The 27,989-nt window shown below is 43.0% G+C and overlaps 1 protein-coding gene across 1 annotated transcript; it reads left to right on the forward strand.

The window, feature by feature from the left end:
• Nucleotides 1–294: 294 nt before the first annotated feature.
• RAD21L1 (RAD21 cohesin complex component like 1) lies at nucleotides 295–27,808 on the forward strand. Its single transcript, XM_066624738.1, has 13 exons — nucleotides 295–438; nucleotides 3,610–3,739; nucleotides 6,366–6,465; nucleotides 7,409–7,518; nucleotides 11,066–11,245; nucleotides 14,932–15,030; nucleotides 15,992–16,096; nucleotides 16,402–16,631; nucleotides 19,352–19,439; nucleotides 21,851–21,951; nucleotides 25,180–25,278; nucleotides 26,573–26,647; nucleotides 27,620–27,808. The coding sequence occupies exons 1-13, from the start codon at nucleotides 295–297 to the stop codon at nucleotides 27,806–27,808; spliced, it is 1,650 nt and encodes a 549-aa protein (XP_066480835.1).
• The last annotated feature ends 181 nt before the right edge of the window (nucleotides 27,809–27,989 follow it).

A 27,989-nucleotide genomic window follows, 5' to 3' on the forward strand; every position in this document is an offset into this window, starting at 1 on the left:
GAGATTTTGGCACTTTTTTCCTTGTTACAAGGCATTTGAAGGTGGAGCACGGTATCAGTGGATATCAAGGTACGACCTATAAATCTAATTTTTAAAATAATTTTCAAGCAAGCAGAGCTTGGAAATCTAACCGAAATTGCAGGTCAAGACTGATATTTTTGCTTAGTAGCTTTAAAAATTATACCAAAGCAACACATTCAGCATTTTAAATGTGCATTATGGTAGCTGGTTTTTGTTTGATTTTTTTTCTTTTTTACTCTAGTTCATCAAGTTAAAAAACACAAGACTGGCAAAATGTTCTACATGCAGCTGCTTATGAACAAGCGTGGGCCTTTGGCCAAGATATGGCTGGCTGCTCACTGGGATAAGAAAGTCACAAAAGCTCATGTATTTGAATGCAATTTGGAGATTGCTATTGCAAAGATACTTTCCCCAAAGGTATGGATTTATCAGAACTGTCTCATAACATGTAGCAGTAGAAATTATCCAAAGTTTTAATACAGCATCACACAGAGCATGTGATTGTAGCCTTCGGTGACTTGATTTGGGGGTAGGAAGCCACAAAACTGTCTGCTCCAAGAACGGCAGGTGCTTTAAATTCTGGTAACGTTTTTCTTTGCCTGCAATTGTGTGGACTGAAATCTCTTCTTTTAAAAAATGCAGCCTGATATTTCTCAAATGTGTAAATTGTGTTTATAGTGTTTTTCTTCTACCCATCAGTCTTCAAGGCCTCAGGGTAGCTCGCTGAAATATAAGGGGCCAGACGGAAGGGGCTGTAGGTCAGTGGTAGATCACATGCTTTTCATGCAAAAGGTGTTAGATTTAATTCTTGTCAACTTCAGGTAGAGCTGGGAAAGGCCTGGGCCTGAAATTCAGGGGTTGACCTTACTGAACTGGTTGAACCAAGGATCTGACACCATATAAGGCATTTTCATATGTTCATGGAAGAATAATGACAAAGGTGTCAAGAGTGTTATTCCTCTGCAGTGTGCTGTTTTCACATGCAAGCATGCCTGTTGCCAACACTGCTCTCATACATGCTCTTGCATGTATGTTTATCAATACAAGTGCAAACATAACACTATTTTGGGTCCAGTCTGCCTCGCCCAGAATTAAGTTAAATTGACAAACATATAATAAGCAAGGTCAACATGCAGTGTATGGCTGTTTGGGGACTGTTGACTGGATAGCTGAGTAAACAACCTCCAAGTGCCTCTAATAATAGCCATAAGGCAGAGTTTACCAACAGAATATAGATTTTATTAGAGGTATACAAAACAGGAAAATTTGCATAAGGCCAGTCGGTGCTGGCCTCAGTGCTGAGAAGACAGTGGCATGGAGCGACCAGAGGTAGATGCTATTGCCAGCCGGCGGTGGCGCATTTCAGGGAAGTAGGAAGGTGGAACTGGGCTGAGGGAGGGCAGACCGTGGGGAGGATCGGGCCTGGAGGAGGGTGCGGGTGGTGGCAGAGGTTACCGCCAAATCCTATGTCACCTCCTGAGCCTGTAAGACCAACATGGGCTTCCTTGGTTCTGCACCCACTAAAGAGCAGGTGTAGATCCAAGGAGTTCCATTGCTGACTGCAGTATTCGACATGGGGTAAGGGAACAACTGTTCCCTTACCCCGAGGAGATTCTGACAGCTGCCTTAACCCTATTGGATGCAGTGGTGGCCATTTTAGTGCCTCTATACTGCTGGGTGCCGGCGGGTGCCATACGATTGGGTTGCTATGGTACCTCTGGGTGCCATAAGATTGGGCTGTATGATGCAGTGTGTGAGCAGCCCCCATGCTTAGGTTCTTCGTGGTAGAGCCATTTAGGAAGTGGAATTTGAAAACACTGTCTAGATTAAGGCCGGCCTTAAGGCAATTTGGCTAAATTGGGCCCCATGCATGGAGGGGCCCCGTACTGTGACAGTGAGCAGAGCACCCACAGCCAGCACCTCTCTCTGTAACTGGCGTTCGGCATGAAATCTTCCATGCCGAAGCATCTCGAGAGCATGGCAAGCAGAGCATTGCATTAGCTTGAAATCACCCTCCTCCAGAAGCAGCTGGCAAAGATGCCACTGTTTGGTGCCTCACTGCTGCCACTCATACTGGTGAGTAGGGGGGCCCTACAGGGGTAGGGGCCCCTCAAAAATGTTTTTCATTGGGCCCCACAGCTCCTAAGGCTGGTCCAGGTGACCTGGCCACTGGGCAATTAAGCTCTATTATTCCAGAAGACTTGTGCATGCAGGCTAAATTATGCCAGGATGGGGATTCTAAATTTGCTAGATCTGAAAGGAAGATAACACAGAGATGCCTTGCAGTACTGCTCTGTTCTGATCAATGGCTCTTATTTAACATGCTTTTGATTAAAGAGAGCCATGCCTCAGCCCCTCCAGGCTGAAGTCCAGACTGACTCTCAGGAATGACTCTCAGCCACAGAGCCAAAATGAAGTTAGGAGAGACTGTGCACATTTGGAAAATAAGGTCACTGGCAACATACCTTACATCCATTCCCTTCCTACTGGGAGAGATGTTGTCTTTCCCAAGTTCTGATGTGTATCTTATTCAGACACAACCAACAACAATCTCCTAGCCACCAGCTCCTGTCAGTCAAGTATTCTGGATTTATAACCAGCCCTTTGCCTAATAAAATAATGTTTGACTAATATCTCTAATTATTTCACTTTCTATTATACTAATAGCAATACATGAGAGCTATGAGATTTCACTGTGGTTTCTGGTTGTTGGGGTTTCATTTGTTATGTCAGCACTTGCTGGGTGCAGAAAAGCTGAACTTGGTGTTGAGCTGAGCTGCTATATGGAGATATAAAGTAAATATGAATGAGAAGAGGCAGTTTTTTGTTATCCTAAGCCAGGGGTGTCCAAAGTTTTTGACAGGAGGGCCACATCATCTCTCTGACATTGTGTCGGGGGCCGGGGGGAAAAATGTTTAATTTACATTTAAAATTTGAATAAATTTACTTAAGTTCACATAAATGAATATATTAAAGATGATCTTATATGAATGAATGAAGGTCTTGCAATAGCTCAAGGCCTATAAAAGGCCTTGCACAAAGCAAAGCTGGCCTTTCCTTTGCTCCCGCTGCTGCATCACAGATGTGAAACAGCAAGTAGCGGAGGAAGCCCTCATCCCACAGCTCAGGTAAAAAGTCGAACAGTCATCCTCACACTGAGAGCAGTTCTGTTGGGCCAGTGTGGGCTCCAGCAAGTCTCTGGAGGGCCAGGGGCTCATTGGAGACTGGGAGCTCCCCGCGGGCCTGATTGGGAGACCCAGAGGGCCGCAAGTGGCCCCCGGGGCTGGGGTTTGGGCACCCCTGTCCTAAGCCAAATGCTTGACCTACCTTGCTCAGTATTGTCAACATTGATTGGCAGTCGTATTCCAAGATTTTGATTTTATATGCAGATTCTGGAAGTTTAATATCATTCATCTAGTTGTTTTACTGGTTGCCCATATCTGCGGTTCAGACTGGCTGATAGAATACTGAGACATAGGGTGTAACTTTTCATAATTTATCTGCAAGACTAGTCTGAGTAGTTATTATAGGTCAGTGTGGTATTTCTAATAAATATTAATTCTGAATAACTTAAAATTTCCCCCCAAGTTTAAAATGGCTCTGCGAACCTCAGGACACCTATTGCTGGGAGTAGTGCGGATCTATCACAGAAAAACCAAGTATCTTTTGGCAGACTGCAATGAAGCTCTACTTAAAATGCAGTCAGAGTTCCGTCCAGGTATGCTAACACACATAGTTCACCTTAAATTTCTTGAGATTATGATGTAGACTCATAAGAACATAAGAACAGCCCCACTGGATCAGGCCATAGGCCCATCTAGTCCAGCTTCCTGTATCTCACAACAGCCCACCAAATGCCCCAGGGAGCACACCAGATAACAAGAGACCTCATCCTGGTGCCCTCCCCTGCATCTGGCATTCTAACATAACCCATTTCTAAAATCAGGAGGTTGCGCGTACACATCATGGCTTGTAGCCCGTAATGGATTTTTCCTCCAGAAACTTGTCCAATCCCCTTTTAAAGGCGTCCAGGCCAGACGCCATCACCACATCCTGTGGCAAGGAGTTCCACAGACCGACCACATGCTGAGTAAAGAAATATTTTCTTTTGTCTGTTCTAACTCTCCCAACACTCAATTTTAGTGGATGTCCCCTGGTTCTCTTAAGAGTACCATTAATATGACTATTCATATCTGTTCTGTTGACTGCAGTACATGGAGTGATGGACAGCATTTGTGATGTAAATGCTTGGCAACATATTAATCCCAACCCAGTGATTCTAGTTAAAAATAGGTCTGCTGATACTCACCCTGGCTTCCCATTCACTTCAGTGGAAGGGATTGTTCCATTTGTGCAAAAGGATTGTTATGGCCAAGGCTGCATCCTAAACATACTAGAGAGTAACCTCATAGAACTTAGGACTTCTAAATAAATATGGATAGAGTCACATTGTACATTAATGCTTTGTAATTTTGTAAAAGCGGGCCCAGACACATTTGTATGTCATTTGACTGCAGTCATAATAGCAGTTCATCAAATTTATGGATAAATGTTATTTTTCTACTTCACATACTCAAAAGTACCTTGCAGTACACTTGTCCTGCAGCCTGATGATATGAGACGGGTTTTTACAGAATATTAACGTCCAGAAAGCAGCTGGCCCAGATGGAATTCTGGGGCGGGTCCTTAAAGACTGCGTTGCAGAGCTGACTGAAGTTTTTACAAATATTTTCAATTTATCTGTGTCACAGTGCTCTGTCCCTACTTGCTTGAAGACATTTATTATAGTGCCAGTTTCTAAGCAGACAGTAGTTGCTTCTCTCAATTATTATCGATCTGTGGCTCTAACTTCGGTAATTATGAAGTGTTTTGAGAGGCTGGTGTTGAAACATATTAAGTCTGGTCTTCCACCCACCTTGGATCCTTGTCAATTTGCATACAGGAGTAATAGGTCAACTGATGATGCCATCTCTATTGGTTTTACATACAGTCCTGCGTCATTTGGAACAAAGGGGTACATATGTACGGCTGTTATTTGTGGATTATAGTTCTGCTTTTAACACCATTCTACCTAGCAGGCTGTTTTTTTAAATGATTAGTTTGGGCATACAGCAAGACATTTATCTGTGGATAAAGGACTTTTGACAAATAGGCCACAGTCAGTTAGGATGGGCTCTTATCATTCTTCCACTTTGATATTAAATACAGGAGCTCCCCAAGGCTGTGTGCTGAACCCCTTCCTCTATTCCCTGTATACACATGATTGTACCCCATCACATAACACCAATGAAATTATAAAATTTGCAGACAATACTATAGTGATGGGACTTGTTAGCGGGAATTATGAGTCTGTTTATAGGAAGGAAGTACAGGAGTTGTTGTTGTGGTGCAAAGAAAATAATCTTTCACCTAACATCAAAAAAACTAAAGAACTTATAATTGACTTCCGGAAAAAGAGGGATGTACACACACCATTATACATAAATGGTGAGGAGGTGGAGAGGGTTGCTAGTTTCAAATTCCTAGGTATTTACATCACAGAGGACCTCTCGTGGACTATTAACACCAGCACGTTGATAAAAAAAGGCACAAAAGCAGTTATATTTTCTGAGGAAGCTTGGGAGGTTAAATTTGTCACAGCAGCTGCTTGTGTCTTACTATCGTTGCACCATTGACAGTGTCCTAACCTAGGTGTGGCACGGAAATTGCTCTGCAGGGGACAAAAAAGCTCTGCAGAGAATTATTAAGATCGCGCAGCACATCATCAACCTTCATCTACCAGCTTTGGAGGACATCTATACATCTCGCTGTCTGAAGAAGTCACATAGTATTCTGAGAGACCCCTTATATCCGGCTCATAAGTTCTTTGAACTGTTGCCTTCGGGTAGACGATACAGAACTATTAGAGCAGCACCACACGATTTCTGAACAGTTTTTATCCCACAGCCATAATTACGTTGAATAAGGCAATATAGTTGTTACCATGCTCCTGGGCATTATGGTCTGTTATACTGTTTTATATTATGATGCATGTTGTATAGAATGTGTGGGTGAGTGTGTAGAGTGTGATTTTGGAATTGTAGTATATATTTATGTTTGTATCTCAAAGGTGCATAAATTTCGTTGTGCTGTAGCACAATGACAATAAAGTTACTACTACTACTAAACAAGCCCACTAAATTAGTGAAATTAGTAATAACAATTGCAGCATTGTTAGAATTTTCATTTTTATCATGTTTGATGCCCTCAGTTATTTGTTGAGTTTATATCCTACAGGATATATACTGTACTATGCAAAATCATGATATGCCACAATTAATCCTATGTTATATATTTCTCTTTAGGACTTGTTGATCTCCCAAAAGGAACATCCGAGGCTAATTATGATACCATCACATTGCCTGAAGACTTTCATGATTTTGACACACAGCTCCCTGATGTGAAGTAAGTGCTTTTCCATTTTGTTAGTAGTCTGGCTCAGGATGCCTCCAAGAACCCTACTGAGGTTCTTGTGAGGAGGTGGTGAGGATAATTTCAAAGTATCAGGATGTATGCTTTGCTTTTGGTAGAAGGGGGAGGTTTGTGCAATGTTTGATATTTAAGTTTTTGCAAAATCTCCTTATTGATATAGACATGCAGGCTTTTGCAGGCTTCATTTGGTTGGAAGTGTACTGTCTTTACTCTGTCATTATCCTCTTTCTGTAAAAACTAAGAATTTGTGCTATTTGCTCTCCTTTCCCATTCAACCCCAGAGCTTCATTTCAGTGCCTGCTTTCTCTGTGGCTTTTCCCCCAACTGTCTTTTGCAGTCTCCTGTACACATTATTCTGCCCTATCTGCAGAAAAGATGAGGGCAGCAGAAACGGAGGACTGAGAAAAGTTACAGCTTCTAGTATGTTAATCATTTTAATTTTTTTAGATGGAGGAAGTTGCATCAGGTGCTGAAATGGGGCTTAGAATATCTGGACCACAGAGGGGGAGGTTTGCTGTCAGTTGGAATAGTAATGCTGCTGACATTTTTAATTTGACACATTTAAGTACTGAAAGGGTTAAATATATAACCTTTTTAAGTCTGAAAAAGTTAAAATTGCAATACAGTACTATCTTTTTTACTGTATTTCTATGTGTTTCACTTAGAATTCACACTCTTCTCTGAAAGATGTGCTGGTATAGTGTAATTTACTATGGAAATATAATGCAAAAAATACACCAGATGTGTGAAAAACAATAATACTGTACAAATAGAAGCAGCTGGAAATTATGAGTGTTTCTTTCTCTGTGGAGGCATTTTTGAATTTAGAATAAGAATTTAGGAAGCAATAGAGACATCTTTTGATTGTAGCATAATACAGACTAGAACACTTTCTTCGGATACTATTTCTCCTCAGTGCCATTGATGTTGCCCAGCATTTTACTCTGTACCAGAGCAGAGCGGAGGACATCACACTGATAGAAGAAGATTATAGACAGCATGTACTTCTCCACGGTGACAGTTTTGGTGAAGTGGTAGTTTTCTTATAAACACAGACATTGTTAGTATGGTTATTCTAATTTAAAATTCTGTCAGTTTCAGATCCAAAGACTTACTTAGTTTGCTTTGATGCAACATGTTCAGTCTAACATGGAATAGGTATGATCTTTGTTTTGTGATGCTGTGCACCTGTCTCATAGGATTATTAGTATCCCAGAAACTGAGTCAAAGGGTTTGATAAATAGTATGCATTTGAAATTGTGCTTTCTGGTATATCATCCCATGCTACATACGCCTGATTTTCAGTGGTACTAATGAAACTTGCCAAACTGCAAGTTAACAAATTTTATACCCCCTTTTTTAGTTTGAAAAATGGTTTGTCCATGCTTTTGTTTGGAAGAATTAAAAATTTGAAATGTAATGTTTTGCAGAGTTCAGTATCATAGCTGAAGGGCATAAAATAGGAGTACAAGAGCATCGATCAGTGGATTATCTGGGTGAGATGACATTTTGTGGATTCTAGTGCCTGTGATGATTTGCCAGCCCCTGAACTTAGTAGGAAGCCTAGAAACAACAATCAATAGTTTTACAAATAAAATACAAAATAAATTACTTACTCGGTCATCTATAATTCTTAATCCAAAAGTCACCCTTTTTCCATACTCAGTTGTCCTTTTACATAAATCAAAATACCCTTTTTGATTTAGTGTGTTTGATAGATGGACATGATTTGGTTTTAAGAGATCCAGTACAGGTCCAGCCTATTATAGGAGGGAGGGTGGTCAACTCTTCTTTGGGGGAGGGGACACTGCCGCTTGCTTTGAAGCGGGCGGTGGTTCGCCCCCTCCTGAAGAAGCCCTCCCTGGATTCCAATGTGTTGAACAACTATCGGCCAGTCTCCAACATCCCGTTTCTGGGCAAGGTAATTGAGCGGGTGGTGGCGGCCCAACTCCAGAGGGTCTTGGATGAAGCGGATTATCTGGATCCTTTTCAATCTGGTTTCAGGCCGGGCTTTGGGACGGAAACTGCCTTGGTCGCCTTGGTGGATGACCTACGCCGGGGACTGGTCAGGGGGAGTGCGTCCCTGTTGGTCCTGCTGGACCTCTCGGCGGCTTTCGATACCATCGACCATGGTATCCTTCTGGGCCGATTGGCCGAGTTGGGAGTTGGAGGCACTGTTTTGCGGTGGTTCCGCTCCTACTTGGAAGGTCGGTCCCAGATGGTGGTGCTGGGGGATGCCTGTTCGACACCCTGGCCATTGAGGTGCGGGGTGCCGCAGGGCTCAATTCTGTCCCCCATGCTATTTAATATCTACATGAAACCGCTGGGAGAGGTCATCCGGGGGTTTGGAGTGGGGTGTCATCAATATGCTGATGACACCCAGCTTTATCTCTCCTTTCCTCCAGACTCCAGGGTGGCGGTTGAGGGCCTGGAGCGCTGTCTGGAAGCAGTGAGGATCTGGATGGGGGCTAACAAGCTGAAATTAAATCCGGATAAGACAGAGGCTCTCCTGGTTCGGAAATCCTCGATGCAGGTGCTGGATTATCAGCTTGCTCTGAATGGGGTTGCACTCCCTCTGAAGGAGCAGGTCCGCAGCTTGGGGGTCCACCTGGACTCGCAGCTGCTCCTGGATTCCCAGGTGGCGGCTGTGGCTAGGGGGGCCTTTGCTCAGCTTCGGCTGGTGCGCCAGCTGCGTCTGTACTTGGATCGTGCAGACCTGGCCATGGTGATCCATGCTACGGTGACATCGAGGTTAGATTATTGTAACGCGCTTTATGTGGGGCTGCCCCTGAAGACGGTTCGGAAACTGCAATTAGTGCAGAATGCGGCGGCCCGTGTGGTCACTGGAGCTAGGCGGTTTGACTCTGTCAGCCCGCTTCTCCGGGGGCTACATTGGCTGCCCATTCGTTTCCGGGCCCAATTCAAGGTGCTGGTTTTGACCTTTAAAGCCCTATACTGCTCTGGGCCAGGTTATCTTAGAGATCGCCTACTCCCATACAATCCGGCTCGTCCTCTCAGGTCATCAGAGAAGGCCTTTTTACAAGTGCCGCCGCCTAAGGAGGTACGTGGGGCGGCGGCAAGAAATAGGGCCTTCTCAGTAGTGGCACCAACGTTGTGGAACTCCCTTCCCCTTGACTTGAGAATGGCTCCCTCTCTTGAGTCCTTTCGGCGAGGCCTGAAGATCTTGTTGTTTAACCAAGCCTTCTGACGTTCTGGCCTTTTTAACATCTTTTATATATCTTTTAGTTGCTTTTTTACAGGCCCGATTCCTCTAAGAACTGCTGTTTTATGCTCTTTTATTCTGACTCTTCTGACTACTGTTTTTATGGGTTCTGCTAATGTGTTTTTTAATATGTTTTTATCTGTGAAATTATGTTTTAATTTGTTTTATATATTGTTAGCCGCCCTGGGTCCCTTTTTGGGAGAAGGGCGGGATAAAAATAAAGTTTTATTATTATTATTATTACAGGTCCAACCTATTTATACACAGATTTTTTATACACGAATTTGACTCAACATGAATGGCCCCTGCAAATGAGAAGGAATGTGCTGATCCCTGGAGAAGGGGAAAAATGCCCCCCTAAAATCAGTTTAAAAACTGAACAGTCCTTTAACAATAGCCTCATTAATGAGAGGGGAAGGAGGGCAGCTGGCTGACAATCCATCAATCCTTCTCTCTCCAGTGGACCCCTCCCTTCCCCCTGAGCACATGAAAGATACTTTACATTGGTGAAGGGAGGGGTCAGAGTGAAACCTTTCTAAGCACTTTGAAAGACTGATTATTGGATTGTCATCTTAATGACTCTCTTAAAATCACAAAGGTCAACAAGGCTGTTTTTAAATCACCAGAGCAAAGAAACTTTGTTTTTTAAATTGATTTGCTATAGTGCGTTTTTTGCCATTCAGGAACCCACGCGAATAATCAGGCTCAACCTGTATATGTATTTTGCTTTAAACCAAGCTATTTTTACAAGGCAGTTACTATACCTTTTTTGGAAGCTAATTTTTAAAAAATCACCAAATCTTATTGACTCTGCATTGTGCTTTGATAGGTGGTAGTATCTGAGGGGAGGTTCATTCCTGGACCCACGGATACAAAAAAACCGTGGATAAACAATCCATGCTTAGTCACCCTTTAAGCCTCCAAAGGCCACTGGAGCTCTGCTCTGGTAGCCTCTGGAGGCTCGTGGAAGCCTCTGTGGGCCTCAGAAAGCAGAAGGTCACTTCCGGTTTTGTGTCAAAAAACCGGAAGTGACTTTAAAGACCTTATAAGGCCTTTGGAGGGCTGGGGAGGGGTTCCCCAAAACCGGAAGTGACCTTCTAAGGCTTCTCAGAGACCTTAGATGGCTTTCAGAGGCCCGCAAAGGCTTCCATGGGCCTCAGAAGACCAGAGGCAACTGATGCTCAGCTCCAGTCATCTCTGGAGTCTTCAGGTTGGGCCAAATCTGGCTCAGCGTGGGTCCAGGGGACCTGCATTGAGCCAGATCTGTGGATACAAAATCTGTGGATAAGTAGGCTCAACTTGTATGTACTGAGAGGAGTTGTTGGTAATCTTTCATATGTGTGTCTATAGGTGACGAAACTGAAATGCCAAGGCAAAGTAGCTTTTTCAGTGACACCTTACTGGCAAGTTCGAGTGGTCTCTTGACTGTTCCTTGTTCTTTGAATTTCACTGGAGATGAAAAAACTTCAGATGAAGACATATTAAATCGTGATGGTTTTGGTGACGAAGGGGTTGCAAGAGACATGATTGGTACGTATGAACCAAACTCCATGAGCCCAACCTACTGGGAACTTTTTCTGAGCAAACTACACTGAAATGAGTGAACCATTTGCAAGAGCCACATTTTAAAAATCAAGTTTTGAATCTGCACTATGTGTGCTGTACATCTGATCACTTCAGGCTCCTGTGACTCCTCAGAATCCTGGGCTACCCAGCCATTAGGATGCACTAGCTATGTCGGCCCTGTTGTTTGCCCTTCTTTCCCCCAACTGACCAGTAAGAATGAACTTGGTGCTGAGCCAGGTCATTGAACTGTAAAGACCACCTGATTCCCAGTAGCAGGACCATCAAGGGCCCTGGTGACTACCTAGGATACAATCCCATAAAACCTGGTTAATGCTCCCCAGTTATAAAAAAGCTCCCCTCATGTACCCCTCTTTGTCCATTTGGATTCTCATCCAATGTATTGGATGCATTGACTAGGATCTGCTACATTCCTGGCTTAGAATGGGTGTAAATTATATGGATCCATAAATTACATGGATTAGAATGAGTACCAAGATTAGGAAAAGTATCAAATTAGCTGTACTTCCTTGCCTTTGGCAAGGCACCTGGAAAAGACAGCATCCCTGCTGAAGTCCTAAAGTGCTGCAAAGAGATCATTGTCACTGAGCTGCATGAAATCCTCTGTCTCTGCGGAAAGAAGGTGGAGTACCTCAAGACATGAGGGTTGCAAACATCATCACGCTGCACAAGAACAAAGGTGACAGGGGTGACTGCAACGACTACCACGGCATCTCTCTCCTTAGCGTTGTAGGAAAGCTGTTTGCCCGAGTTGCACTAAAGAGGCTCCAGGTACTTGCAGAGAGCGTCTATCCAGAATCGCAGTGCGGTTTCCGAGCCAACAGGTCCACCACTGATATGGTATTCTCCCTTAGACAACTGCAGTAGAAATGCAGGGAACAATGACAGTCACTCTTTATAGCCTTTATAGATCTCATAGTATGAGATCTTCATAGATCTCATAGATCTTCATAGATCTCCTGTATGGAGAACTCATGCAAGGAAAGCGCCCTACAGGTAGACCAGAGCTGCGATACAAGGACATCTGCAAGAGGGATCTGAAGGCCTTAGGAGTGGACCTCAACAGGTGGGAAACCCTGAGCGGCCCGCTTGGAGGCAGGCTGTGCAGCATGGCCTCTTCCAGTTTGAAGAGACACTTGGCCAACAGACTGAGGCAAAGAGGCAAAGAAGGAAGGCCCATAGCCAGGAAGTCAGACCAGGGACAGACTGCACTTGCTCCCAGTGTGGAAGGGATTGTCACTCCCAAATCGGCCTTTTCAGCCACACTACACGCTGTTTCAGAACCACCATTCAGAGCACAATACCATAGTCTCTCGAGACTGAAAGTTGCCAACAAGAGTTTGGTTTATTTTCAGCTTGTCTTTTATCCATGCCAACCTTTCCCTAACCTAGTGGTTCTCAAACTGGTGGATTGTGACCCACCATCCTGGGAAGCACTGTCCCTGTTCCTTTAAGGAACAGGAAAGGTGGAAACGCATCAATGAGATCTTCAAATCACGTCGCTGCCAGGGACAACGGGGATTTCGACTTACTGAACTCCAGTCCTGACCTCCAGGGAGTGTGGGACACCCTGCGGAACCCTCTGCAGAGCTTCCCAAGCCTCCAACACGTTGAAAATCGCAATCAGAACCCACTTATGGTTTTTGATCATGAAACCAGAAGTGGGTTCTGATCATGATTTTCAGAGTTCTGGAGGCTTGGGGAGCGCTGTAGAGGGCTCTGTGGGGCTCCCCACACACCCCAGAGGCCGGCACTGGTGTTCAGTAAGTGAAATCCCCCTGTCCCTGGCAGCAGCACAATCCTGGGGATCATGTCGCTGCCTTTCCCCCTCCCCCCACACACATACCTTGGTTCTCAAACTCCCTGGGCGTTTGAGAACTGCTGTCCAAACTCATCGCGTGCACATTCCTTTGCCCTTTGTGGTTCCTGAAATCCCTTATTTTTGCCTTTACTTTATCCCTATTGTAATGGGTATTTTATACTTTTGATAAACTTTGTCTTAGTAACAATAAAACATGTAGCTCAGTAAATAAAATAAACAGGTTAAAATAATAACACATCCCAGCCCCCCCCCCCCAAAAAAAAAAGTTCGGGTGCTTCAGATGTTAGACATATTCCTGTGAATATTTGGGGTGCTGATAGCATCAGTTTTGCCCTGTCAGCTCTAGTTTTGGAGATAAGGCATAACCTTGTGAATGGTTGGAGCAGCACCACACTGGAGCAGCACCACCCTGTATGTGCCAGTGCCTCAGTCCAGGGACACCGAGACCCTCTAGGCTTAACTCTATCCCTTGTAGGCACTGAGCTCTTTCTCCAATTAAAGCTTCAGTTCTCAAGTTACTAGACCTCGATGAGCACTTGGTAGCTTGCTGAACGGCTGGGCAGGATTCTGAACTTTTGTCCCCAATGGGCAATGAAAAAACTTAGTAAAAGAGATTTTAGTTTATTAAGTATAAGGTTACATAAAGTTACAGTAAGGCAGCAAATGCTAGAGGCATAAACATCTAGGAAACATATCAGCAATAAAATAATAAAGCTAGCTGGCTGTCTCTATTAGTCCCTATCTCTCACCTGGGTCAGCTTCTCTTGTAGATCTTTTAGCTCCAGGCTACTTATGAGACCAGGTGCCCATGTTGGACAATGGAGCTCCAAGCGTGCAGGATGTTGTCTCCAAACTCTGTCCAAGAAGGAACACACACACCCCTTGGGGCACATTATTATACTTCTTATGCTAATAGTGCTGAGGTGACTTCATACTTATTTAGACTGTCCAGTCAGAAACTTTTGAGGACAGAACCTTCTTAAAGTTGGCCTGGTTGCTAGCCCTCCTAGTTCTTACCCCTCTCAACTCGAGATCCATAACTGCATTCCATTCCGCTTGATCAGGCACCTCTCTGTCTACTAAGATGTTAAACATTCCAAGGGGTTGTAATTCTTGTTTATTTACTCACCTTCTTGCAGCTGGGAACTGCTAGCCACTTCTCCGTTACTGACTTAGGTTCAGGCTCCACATGCTAACCTAGGCCTAACATGTACATATTCATGACAACCCTCAACCACCTCCTTTGCTTCTGTTGTGTTTTTAAGGGTTCCCCTGAAGGTCCTTCACTTTCCAGTGCTCCAGAGACCAATAGAGACTCCCAAGTATCAGAAGTCCCACCACTTAGAAATATTCCTGACCACATGGTCTCTAGGCTGGGGATAAGAGGAGACAGTAATCAAACAGGCACTTCCCCACCCCACATCCAAAGCTAAAATTAAAATCTAGAGGAGCATTTTGTCTCTAGGGTTTCACAGCTCTACTGTGAAAGTGGAGGAAAGGTGGGGTAGATATGTATTTAATAAAACGTGATTCAATATTTTCATGCTTGAAGATATTAGGAGTTGGCTTTGGGCTCTCAGGAGCAGGTGGGCCCTCAGGAAGAGCCCCTCCTAGCCAATTCCTGATATCGGCCACTTAATCATGACAGTGGTAAGATCCAAACCACAGCAACCCAGATTCACAGCTCATTCTCTTAGCGTGTGTGTGTGTGTGTAGTTAAGGCCTAATGTAGCTGCTTGCACATGTTGTGAGGTCCTGTTCCCCCCCCCCCCGGGTCACAGTGTAACATTAACTGTATATTTTTCTTAAGATGATTTACTGGGAGCTGAGCAGAATAGTCTAATTACAGACCTTTACACTGAAGGAGAAATTGCTTTACCCCAACAGCTTCCTGATGATGACCAATTAGGTGAGTTTGTAACCTATATTGTACCTTCTGGATAGCTTCTGTCACCTTTTTTGCAGTGGACTGGTGACTGCACATGGAAATTAGACTACTGTATCTTCACACATGAAGCCCTCAATGCCTTGGATGCTTTTTTACTTCTTGTGCCCCTTGTCAGTGTTGTCCATGCATGAGGGAGGATAAATTGGACATACATAGCCAGTTGCTAGGAGGAGGGGGAGGTTAGAGATAGTTTGGTTTTGCCCTACCCCCAAATGCACATCTGACATTTGCACTTTGTTACCCTCTCCACTTTGCATGCCTGCATTTCAAGAATTTTATAATATACGTTAATAGTGTATACAGGGAAATTTATAAAACCAAACATAATAAACCACAAGATCAGATGTCATGTACCAGGCAAACCTCCCTGGAAAGATAATTATACAGCTAGAGCACCACTGTTACCCTGTACATGCCCGATCTTGTCTGATCTTGGAAGCTAAGCAGGGTCAGACCTGGTTAGTACTTGGATGGGAGACCGCCTGGGAATACTGGTTGCTGTAGGCTTATACCAGTCTTTCGAGACTGAAGGTTGCCAGCCAGAGCACCATAACCAAGACCACCTTCCCCAGTCGAGTGTTGTAAGAGGGTCTCAGTGCACAAAGAAGTTGGTGTGGGAACATATAATTTCATTTTTCCACTACATTTTTCCTCTTATAAAAGTTGCATATGTATCATACTTGGATGTTATTTGTAAAGGTTATTCTAAATGGTTTTTTATTCCCCCTCAGTCAGTTGGCTATAAGTTGCAGAACGGCTAAAGTTTAAGTACTAGGGCCTTCTTGGCCTTTCTCAGGAATATGTTCCATTATAATCTAAAAAATTTCAGTACATATTCTTCCTTAAGGTACATCATTTGACTACAGTACTTGGTCCACTTTAGAAAACCTTTTTAATTGGGTTGTGGGTGGGTGTTTTACAGACTACTCCAGCTCTAAGCAGAAAACAAAACACTGCCAAATGAATGAAACCACGTTATTGTCAAATGAAGAAGAAGGATTTGTACTTGATCCAATTGATGATTCAGGTTAGATTCATCAAATTTCTTTTTTGGATGAAAATGTAATGCCATATTAGACTCTCTTTTGCACTGCAAACATATTACAATGCTATGGAACCAGAATTTTTGTTTTGTATTTTTAATGTTTATCTACCTTGTATTTTTTAACTTGATTGTTAGCCGCCTTGGGTGCCCTTTGGGGAGAAAGGCAGAATACAAATCCAATAAATAAATAAATAAATAAATAAACCAAGCTGCGGCCATTATATGCTGAGAGTTCCAATCTAATGTTGGCATCTAATGGGCTACTTCTGAACATTCCTTGTTTCTAGTTCTCATAAGGAAGCAAAGAGGTAAAAGGAAAAGGAAGTTACTTGTTGATGCAATGAAGGAACTGAACAGAGCTACTATGCAAAAGCAGCTTCTGAACTATGAGGATACTATGACCACTTTGGACATTGCACCCCCCACAAGAAAACTGATGATTTTGCAGGAATTGGGTGGTGTAGATAAGCTTTTCAACAGACCTACAATGCCTTTGATTAATGAAGATCTGCAGATGGTAACAGTTTGACTTTATATGCTCTTTCAGAATGGCTATGTAAACTATTGAAGTGTTGTGCATGGCCATCTATTTAATATATGTTCTGACTTCACAGGCTTGATTTGAAATGCAAAGTCTTTAGGGCAAGCAGGACTTGATTAAGATAGCATTCTGGTGCAGGTTGCACTTACCAGAACACTACGCCTCCTGTCTCGTACACACCCCACTCTACCCACCCTGTTCCACCTACTGCACAACTTTACCTGTGCTCCCCTGTGGAGCCGGGTCCAGGAGTGGGCTGCCATCACAGCCGCCATTTCAGATGGCAGATTCAAAATGGCTGCCAGCAGCCTACTCCTAGCTATGTTGTAGGGTGTTTGTGACATCATAACTAGCATTACAACATTGCAACCAGCCCTATAGGATTGAGCTGTAGGTGAAGTGTGGTCCCTCCACCTGCAGTACTAACTGGCAGCAGCACGGTAAAGAATCCATGATAGAATGGTCACAGGAAGATGTACCCATGCAGTGTATGCCTGTGTATGGCTATGAGCAATATGACAAGTTAGAAACTCATAAATAAAAGTTGTCCATGTTTCCTGAAGTGCATCTAATAACATTAATGATATTTTTAATGCCAAATGGACATATGCAGTGGTTGGAGAAATTAGATGCTCTTAGAAGCTGTTCATTTAGCAGGAAAGAAGCCTAATTTTAAAAATCAATTGGCTTTTTCGTTATTGTCTTTCTAAAGTCAACTTTTAATTAGCACTGTAGTGATGGACTGATACTGCTTTGCCCCATTAGACAAAGGTAATACATCAATCAGTGCATCAGACACTCAGTCAAAGCAACAAAATAGTGATGTGGGGAACTTCTCCTTGAAGACTCTCTATAACAGTGTTATAACAGTGCTACTAAAAGTTTCCTGTTAGTGCTGCTTATGGGTGAGAATAGTCCATTGGCTATTTTATTTGGCAAAGAACATCCCACAAGCACTTTAATACATCACATTGCTGTAGATTCCCTGCCTTTATCCCCTGGCATATTTGCAGTTCTTGACTTTCTGGTAAAGTTGGTGGGACCTGGACATGAGCTCCACAACATGCATGTGCCTCAACTAGGACAGAAGCAAGAGGTGCCATGAGCAGAGACAGACCAAAATGTAGAGTTTAGTAATGGTAGTTTTCATTTTTGTTCAAAAATTGAAACATTCGGCAAAACCAGATTTCAGCTCTACAGAGGTTACAGGAATGTTGTTGATATGGCTCAGGCCGCCATTACTGCTGGTTTGCCTCTGATTGCCAGATGCAGGGGAGGGCACCAGGATGCAGGCTGTGTCTGTTGTCTTGTGTGTTCCCTGAAGCATTTGGTGGGCCACTGTGAGATACTAGATGGGCCTATGGCCTGATCCAGCGGGGCTCTTCTTATGTTCTTATGCTGACACAGTCCAGCTTTGAAGATAAGCCTACACGTCATAGATAAAGCTGATCTTTTAGGAATTAACTCCAACCTGTTACACCAGCTTTTGAACCTCTTAGGCATGAATGTTCATAGAAAAGAAAATGCATTTCTTCCCCAATAATCCAGTTTAATAGTTGTATCACTCTGTTGCCCTCAGAAGCAGAAAGGTACTTTGGTGGATCTGTTAAATAGCCACATAGATATGCCAAAAAAAGAGATGGCTTAGACTAAGATGGCTTAGGCTACCTCAGAATGCCAGACACAAGGGAGGACACCAGGATGCAGGTGCAGGTCTCCTGTCTTGTGTGCTCTCTAAGGCATCCGGTGGGCCACTGTGAGATACAGGAAGCTGTACTAGATGGGCCTTTGGCCTGATCCAGCAAAGCTCTTCTTACAGTCTTATGACTAGAGTTTGAAGTGGTCCGAGACCTTTGTAGCAGGGCAACATATTGCAAGTTGGACATTTCTGAGAGTGTCCATCATTAATTATCCTTTCATTTGGATAGGATAATCCTATCATTCAGAAGCGCTGGTGCAGCAGTTGCTACATCAGCATGAGCCATCATAAAAGCACTGTAAAGCGCTGAACGAGGACTTGGGATGAAGCAGTGCTGGCGGGACAGCCTACACTTGCCCACCAGCACTGAATCTGAGCCCCTGACTGCTGGTAGAGGTGAGATCACGCTGAGCAGTTCAGGGGCTGGAAGAGGGTGGTTGGAGGGCATTTCAGAGGCAGGAAGGGGGTGTTTCTGGGTTGGGAAGGGGAGAAAATGGGAGGATTGGGCTTGGGAAGGGGACAGGATCGGTGGAGGCCTCCTCTGGTATATCCTAACCCCCTTGCTGGCCTAGCAGGCATTATACCAGGCTGCGTGGATTTCTGCCAGCTATATAGCTGACAGAGATCCAAGTAGCCCTGTAGGACTGGCTGGGGGCATAGGGTAAGGAGAAGAATATCCCCTTACCCTGAGGAGATCTTCAGCCACCTCCTAACTTGTGCTGGATACAGCATGGGCTACGTGGTCCTGCTATGCCAGTGCAGGTTAAGATTGGGCTGTCTTTCTCTCTACAGAAGTTTTCCATGGCATAATTCAGTTATCTGACTTTCTGTGTTCACTTAATATGAAACTCTTCTGAAATTGCATGGGAAAAATCAAATCACTTCTGTAATCAGCAATATAATTAAATGATTATATTTTATTATAAAAGCCAATATATTTAGTTATGACCTTCTTATATGCATTTTAAAAAAAAAGATGTAAACTGTGTTTTTATAGCTGTTTGCTAGATGTCTAGGTAATGAAAGAAAAACGTTGCAACAAGATGTTGAAGTAGAAGAAAGAAACAAAAATCACAATGCCCAAGGTAACATTTTAAAATGTTGCCTCTTTTCAATTAAGTTTGATAATGTCTCTGCACTTCTGTTTTTTGGGGGGATGGTACACCTATGCCTGTGACTAATGCAGCATGTTTAGCCAGACACAACCCTACCAAAGATCATGCTAAAATTTGAAAGGTGCATCACTGTGTTAGTACCCAGTCTAACATGTGGGAGAAAATAGAACCACCCTATTATGGAACATGGGATTTCAGTGATGGGGGGTCAAATCTGAGGCCAGCAGAGGATAGATTTCTACAGCTGAAAGTTATAAACTAGACAGCATAGCTCCTTGCTTCAAAGGCAGCTTTTGAACAGTGCTGCTGCCGAGAGGCTTTGTTATTTATATAGGCTTATGAGGAAAAAATCTTTAGAAGAAGTTTTTATAAACAAATATAATACAAGAACTACAAAAGTATAATCAGCAGGAGGATAAAACAATGTCTTAAAACCAGCATTAGAATCCCCCCCCCCAAAAAAATGGAATAATCAAAAGCCAGGTGCAGTGGAACACACACCCTTCTTAAAATCAGTCAGTGTGGGGACGTGACATACACGTCCAGAAAGTAGTTCTATAAAATATGGCATGACCATCAAAAAGGCCTTGTCCCTGGTGCCAGTCCAGTAAATCTGCGCTAAATCTAAGAGTCTGGGCTGTAGGAGTGCCTGACAGTCCACTTGAATGGGCCAGGTACCCTCAGTATTGATGGCAGTACCCAATACACTATTGGGGAATGGGCAGAGACTGACATGGGGGCTCCAGAGCACAGCTAATGTCAGTACTACTGGGTAAGTTTTGTATTGGTGGAGATGATCCTTCAGATGACTTAGTCCTAGACCATCTTGAGCATTAAAGGTGATAACCGGCACCTTGACTTTTTTATTTTATATAATTTTTATTTAAGAGATTTGTTACCACTTCTTTCCAAACCTAAAAGGGAGCTCAAAGTAGTTTACAGAACAGAAGTGAAAAGGCAATCAGTGATGTCAAAGACAGAATCGTATGCTGAGATTAGTGTCTAGCAAGGCAGTCTTGCTACTTTCTGGACCCACTGAAACTCTGCAACCACCTTCAAGAGAAGAGAAGCCAAAAATAAACCATGTATCCCTGGAGTAAGAAACCAGGAATACTAGGTGATTTTGGGGGAGGGGGGGTATGGTACTTGTTTTGCAACTAGAAAACTTCAAGGCAAATAGCACAAACCTTAAAAATGCTAGGAAGCCTCCAAATGCTAGGAAATGGCAGGGCAGGCTGAGTGGTGGATCAGTGGAAAGCAGATTAATGAATTGCTTTTAATAAAACCAAACTAAGATGCACATAGGTTCCCAACATGCTAGGAAAAATTGGAAGTGGTGGATACTGAAGAAGAAAATTCACCCCAACTGCTATCATGAACTCTGAATAAGAAGAGGGTATTAGGAAGACTGGTTGAGATGTAACAGGGTAGGTTCAAAAAAATCCGCAAATGCCTAGAAGACTGAAGCTTGAAAAAATACAGTCATGGACTGGAAGTCAAACAGAACTCTGTGTGTGAGAGAGAGAAAGAAATGTGTGTTTTGTACAAAGCACCCAGTCTGCAGTACTTCTCCCTTCCCCACTTAGGACAACTCAAAGACAGAGTGAAAGACCATGGGTGGCCCCTCCTTTATTTTTCTGAACATCTTTGTCATAGTATTGGAGCTGCAAGGATCCCTCTAAGATAAACTTAAGATAAGGTTTCAGAGTTTAAGACTAGAAACTTCATACTGTCAATCTTACCTTCTCTGTCCTGCTTGCTGTGACAGTGGCATGGGTAGAAATCAAAAGCAGACTGAGGGAATGAATCAAACCCAATTAGATTTTAAAGTCAAAATGCATGTTGACTCCTTTGGGACTGATTGTGTTCCATTGTGTTCAGGCTTGGCAGGGATGTTTTATTTACCCTAAATAAAACAAAATTGGTCCTGCTTATGAATTGTTTACCCTTTGCCCTGAAACAAGTGGAAAGTAGGGCACATGTATTTGTTACCATGTTGTCACTAAATAAGAAGTACTTTTCTTTCCTGAAAAATATCATTCTCTATAATTAAAGACATGATTGATATTGTGACTTTGGGGGTACTGAAATGGTCCTGTGACTGTGAATGCTTTCAGTGTAACTTGCCAATACCTGATGAAGTAGATTTGATCAGGATATGTTGCGCTGCAATCTGGACTGTGCTAGAACATGATAGGATTCATTTGTCATACCAAAGTCCACTGGAAAAGTAATTTGAATCTGATCAGTCATATAAAATTGCCTGTGTGAGTGAATCCAGACACTTTTAGGTGGTGTCATTAATACAACAGAAAAGCCTGTAATTGTTGTATAGCCTTGGATGGTGATGTGTTTTGTTAATACACAGTTGCCAATACTAGAAGGTCCAGGTGTTCTGCAGGACACAGGTTACCCAGAAGCTCAGACTGCATTGCAAAATGGTGGAGGTGAAAGTGCTGGTAGTGTGACTTTGGAAGCTATGGTAAGCGCTTTCAGTATCAGTTGGTATTGCTGTGCATCAAAAATTGATGTAAACTTTTCACCAACATTGTGGTAACAATTGATCTAGTTCTGGCTCAAGATTAAGGGAAAATCCTTGGTATCTTTCCCCCCACCAGCTACTGATTTCCACAGATAATCAAATCTGCAGAGAGGCCTGATCTGAAAAACTGAAAGTGCCTTTCAGAAGGCTCCAGCAGGCTTTCTGAGGCTCGGGGAGGCCACATTTGACCTCCCCGTGCCTCAGAAAAACAGGAAATGCCATTCAAACACCTCCAGGAGGCTTTCTAAGGCACAGGGAGGCTGCGCATGGCCTCCCTGCACCTCAGTACCTCCCAGACACAACCAGAAGGCACTTCTGATTGCGTCCAGGAGGTCATGTGAGACCGTCCAACACAGGTCAGCACCTGCGTTAAGTAAAATCCCTGAGTGCCAAACCTGGATAAGGAAGGCTCACTGTATTTTAGTTCTCCAAGAAGGGCATGGATGGAGACAATGACATGTAGCCTCGGATGTTTTACTGTTCTTACTATCAGGAAGTTCTTCCTAACAGTTAATCAAAATCTCACTTGTAGTTTAAACTCATTTGTTTGGGTCTTACCCTCCAAAGTCTCTGAGAACAAATCCATCTTCCACATGTTGTCATGTTGCATGTTGCATGCATGAGTCTGCTTTCTCCCTACCTGACTTCCTTCCTTCCTCCTCTTTATCTCTCTCCTCCTGATTTTCTAATGTGGAAGTGGCTCTGTTCATGAGCTCTGACAAGTAGCATGGAGTCCACCATGCCATGAGATCTCATGTGCCCATGCATAGGGAATAGCTCTAGAAGTCCCTGTTCCTAGTCTAGGACCTGTACTATCAACAGTGATGTAAATGTTTGTGAAGTGTAAGTGAGGTATTTTACCCTTTTACGGCCTCTGTGCCTATTTTAGTGTTAGCAACAAGCTAGTGAGGGTTGGTGGGGAACAGTCGGAAAAGGGGTCTTCTGCTATATAACTGCTCGATTTAGACCTTTTTCCAACATACCTAACATGGCTACTTCCATTGTATAGTGCCCAAACTCTGTTTTCAAATGTATCTTCCTAAATAGTATTTTTGCATCAGCTATCAAATGTAAGCCCAACTTCTTTTTTATTTTAGTGTTTTTATAATGAATTGCTTACAGCAAAATTAGTGTCATGCTCTTACCTGATGGCCCTAATGTAGGGGTTCCCAAACTTCAGCGCCAGGATCTCTTCACTCAGTCTTGCTGTTATGGTGAGCCAGAGCAAATCAACTGTAGAAAATAAACATTTTGTACATAATTCTAAGAGCTTTCATAATAGGTGAAATATACGTGCGACTTTGGGACTCTCTCTCTCTCTCTCTCTCTCTCTCTCTCTCTCTCTCTCTCTCTCTCTCAAGGACAGCAACCCAATTTAGCAGCTGCTCCATCCAGCAAGAGGAAGAAGGGCCATTGTGGTGGGAGCAAGTGGGGAGAATATGAGAAAGGAAGGCAGGCACAGTCAATTATAATGCTGCTGGGCTCACCAGGCCAGTTGAAATGTGTTGATGAGCCAGGTGTGGTCTGAAGTCTGGAGATGGCCTGGCCTAATGAATTTAACTGAAGTGCAAAGACGTAGCTAGGTCATTTGACGCCCGGAGCCCATAAATTTTTGTCACCCCATATGAAATAATTAATATAATTATTAATTATACTGTTTAATTAATTAATTCACTTTTTATACCACCCTTCCTCTAAGCAGCTCAGGTTGGGTACATGGTTCCTCCCCTTATTTTGTCCTCACAACAACCCTGTGAGGTAGGTGAGAAAGAGATAGTAATAGTCATGACATGGAATGAATAATAATAATGGCCAGAAAAATAAATGCAGTGAATATTTCCCCACAAGCAATGGATGAAATTCTGCATCAAATGGTATATAACATGATGGTGATATTGCTAAAAGCCACAATTTCCAGAATTTTGGTCACTAGGGTGTCATTCCCCCCCCCCCCGATATCTCATTGGTCTGTTTTGAGTTAAGGCAGTGGTTCTCAAACTTTTAACACCGGGACCCACTTTTTAGAATGACAGTCTGTCCAGGAACCACCGGAAGTGATGTCATGCTGGAAGTGACATCATCAAGGAAAATAAAATAATTATAAATAATTAAAGAAAAACAGATATATAAGGGGAAGCCAGCCCTGTTTCACCAAGTGAATTTTCTCTGTAGCCTGCCTGCAATAACACCCCCCCCCCACACACACACACACACAGATAAAGCAGTGAGATTTTCAGTCCTCCCCAGTGCCCACCTTACCAGCTCAAGCATCTGTTTTCTTCTTTGGGTTGGGGTGCTGCCTTCTGGAGCATTTGTTGAGCTCCACTTTCATCAGATTGGGACCATGCAGCCAGCCTTGCATTCCTCTTTGCCTGACTTGACCAGGAGCCAAGGCACATTTGCTTACTCATGAGTAAACGCGACTGTGTGGCTCACTTTCGATTTCCATAGGGCTCAATACATTCATCTGCTTGGAGGGAGGGACTTCCTTCTTGGGTGTTTTTTGGGGGCTGCTTTCATTGGATAGGAACCATTCTGGTGTCATTGGATTCCTCTCAGCCTGCCCTTTCCGATGAACTCTGGCAAGTTTGCCTACGCGCAATATGGCTGTTTCATTTTCCATAGGGTTCAATACATTTTTTTGTTTCTGGGTTTTTGGCTATAACTTTTGATGGAGATATTTCAATCCAGTGTTTTGCACTGCATTCTGCTGGAAATTCCGCATCCAACGGTATATAGCATGATGGGTTTACTCCTAACCTTTGCGATGTTAGTGATGTTGGGGCATTTGTGGTGTTACACCCCACCCAAGGGTGGTACCCGGGGGCCCCTGCTAGCTACGGACCGCCCCCCGCTAGCTACGCCACTGCTGAAGTGTCAACATCTGCCATTTAAGCAATCAATTTGTTGGAAAGTCATTGAAACTATAAAATTCAACACATGCTCTGACTAGCCTTAATTACTCGTTTCTGAGAAATAATTTATGTTGGCAGCCTTCAGTCTCGAAAGACTATGGTATCGCTCTCTGAATGGTGGTTCTGGAAGTAATGGTGGTTCTGAGTAATAAGCATATTGGCAAAAATAACATAATTGAGAAGTAAAGTTTGTTTCTTGAGTCACTGATTCCTGCTTTTTTTTTTCCTTTTTTCCCCTTGCTTCTACTTCCAGTTCCAGGAAGCTGTTGATATGGCATCTTTCTCTGACAGTTCTTTACTAGACCCTTCTGTAAGACAAGAGGCTGAGATGGAGCAAACCACAGTGGAAAATGTAATGGCAACGGCTGATCCTTTCTTTCAAAACTAATTTGTTAGAAACCATGTGCCCTAACAGACAGCCAATTCTCATGTTACCCCAGAGACCTGGGCAAATTACTGTCTCCTAGTTCACATGTGTCAATTGACACAATAATGATCTAGCTTACTTACCCAATTATGGACTATTTTTTATGTTAAGTGTATATTAATTTATTATATAATGTATATATCATTATATAATGTATACATTTTAACATTAAGGTGTACCATCAAAGTGACGTGCCGTTTTAGGAAACTATAAAATAACATCAAAAACAGTCCCTAAAAAATGAGATTATGGCATAAAAACTAAAGGCAGATTTAGAATCTGAAACACATTCAGAGCTTTAATATGAAAAAGCCCACTGATAGAAATGTTTTCAGTACCCATCTAAAAGTGAGCAATGAAGGGGTCAGGCAAGACTGTTGCATAATTTAGATACCCATAGTTGGAAAGCCTTCTTCTCAAACCCACACACTGATTTAGATACCCATAGTTGGAAAGCCTTCTTCTCAAACCCACACACTGACCTTCCAACACAAATCGGAGTTCTTGTGACAGTCTAACACAGACAGAGACCATTCCAGAGTGCCCTGGTCCCAAGCTGTCTTTAAGATATTTTTACCCCACTATCTTTAAAAACTCAAACTGGCTTACAAGTATTCAAATAATAAAAGCATTATCAATACAACAAAAACATAGTAACAGATGCAGTGAAATTAAAGACAATGAGCAGCAAATATTCATTAAAATAGCTTCTTGGTGAAAATAAATATAAAAGCTTTCCAAAAAAGGAAGGTCTAACTTTTGTTGAAAATTTGAAGTGAATCTCTCTGCAGAAACAGATCCATAACTGTGATGCCAGTGTAGAAAAGGCCTTGTCTACCACCAGTTGACAAAACCATGACAAAACAAAAACCCCAAGTCCCTATTTTGCAAGTCTACCTGGAAGGATACCATGGTTGGTGGTTTTGAAGGGCACTGAGAGGTTCAGAAGAATCATAGTAAGCATAACAATAACAGGCTTGTGTTATGCATTCAGTCCTATTGATAGTACAAAAGTATCAATTTGACTGATTTATTTGTAAATTACATTAGTGGTCCTTGGTAAAATTTCACAGACACCATGATGAAATAATGAGAGAAGTATTGAAAGGCAGGCCTTCTCTGGGACTGGTCATACTTGGGTAAGACATTTGAAGAGCTGTGACTGTCTATCCTGTGGATGGACTGTGTCAATAACTAGCTGTGCTAATCTCCAATATAGGAACTTCAAGGGACCAACATAGACAATGAAGAAATGAGGAGTAAGAGGACTCTAGAGTTGCTAAATATGTTCCAGGTGAGATGACTTGAAATACTTTTTGATACTGTGCTTTATTGACTGTTTGGCTAAGGAATGTGTGTTGTATTTGATTTGTGTGTCCTGAATGTTATAAAACAGTTTTGCATAAAAATAAATACAGGCACACCCATATTTTAATGAGAAATTGTAAAACTATCCTAGTTCCACATGCTTGTGCTCCAAAGGCCAGTCTCCAAAAGTATCTTTTTGCTCCATGTGTGTTAAGTTTCATGTGCTCATGGCATGTGTGTGTCCTGGTGAATTGGGGCCGATTCCCTTAACTACATTCAGAGGGTCATTTATCCAAACTACTGCTCTATATATGCTGTTAAACCTACACTGAATGCCCCCTCCCCCATACACATGCTTAAGGGAATTGGTCCAAATTCACCTGGACATAAGGGGAGGGGGCAGGATTGTACCTTTAAGTGAGTGGAAAGCCATCCAGGCAAAATAACATTATCCAAACCAACTAAAATTGCCGATTCCTGACTTTTGTCTCTTGCTGCTGCCCCTCTGATTGACAGTAGCTTAGCACTCCTAGAAAGCATGTGCGGCCTAGAGCTGCTTATTTTTTAGTTCTTTACTTTTTGTTGTGAACTGCCTTGGGTGCCCTTTTGGACAGAAAAGTGGAGCACAAACTTTTAGAAAAGTCACCAGTGGAGGGAACTTTTCTTTGAGCACAGAGTACATAGAATAGTATTGTGTCCAGCATCCCAGTCAGCAGAACCACTGTAACAGGCCGGGAAAAAGCTTCTGGACCCCCCCCCCTTTTATCCCTCAATGCTGGCTTCACTGTAAAGGGGAAGACTGGTCCACTGCACCTTCGCTGAGGGTTTAGGAGGTTTTCTTCATTCACAAATGTTACAACATGCAGCCTCTGTCATATGAGTGCTTACTGTCAGCGTCGCAGGTACAATCAACCTTGGTGCAGCTCTCTGTGTGTCTGTCTTTTGTCTCCCTATGCAGCAGCTTCACCGGACTGAAGCAACATCTTTCAGTTTTCTAGCCCTCTGCAAGAACAAGAACAGAAATGAAGTTGCCAGCATGTTCCATAGCTTGCTTGTTCTCAGAAAACAGTTAGCAGTCAAGGTAGCTCAGGTTGCTCCTTATGCTGACATTGTTGTGACAGTGGGTCCAAGGTTCCTTGTTCTCTGAAGGTGAAGCAGTCTCCTTTTGAGAACTCTCAGTTGCTCTGATTGATTGAAGACTGAATCTGGCTTTGTTCTGCAGAGAAGTCTGGCATCATTTCTTCATCCCTTTTCAGGTCAGGTAGTTGCTAGTCCTGAATAGAACTGCATATATCATTCCTTAAAATATAAATAGAAAGACTATGTGT

This window comes from Tiliqua scincoides, chromosome 4, assembly GCF_035046505.1.
Source record: "Tiliqua scincoides isolate rTilSci1 chromosome 4, rTilSci1.hap2, whole genome shotgun sequence".
Classification (NCBI taxonomy): domain Eukaryota; kingdom Metazoa; phylum Chordata; class Lepidosauria; order Squamata; family Scincidae; genus Tiliqua; species Tiliqua scincoides.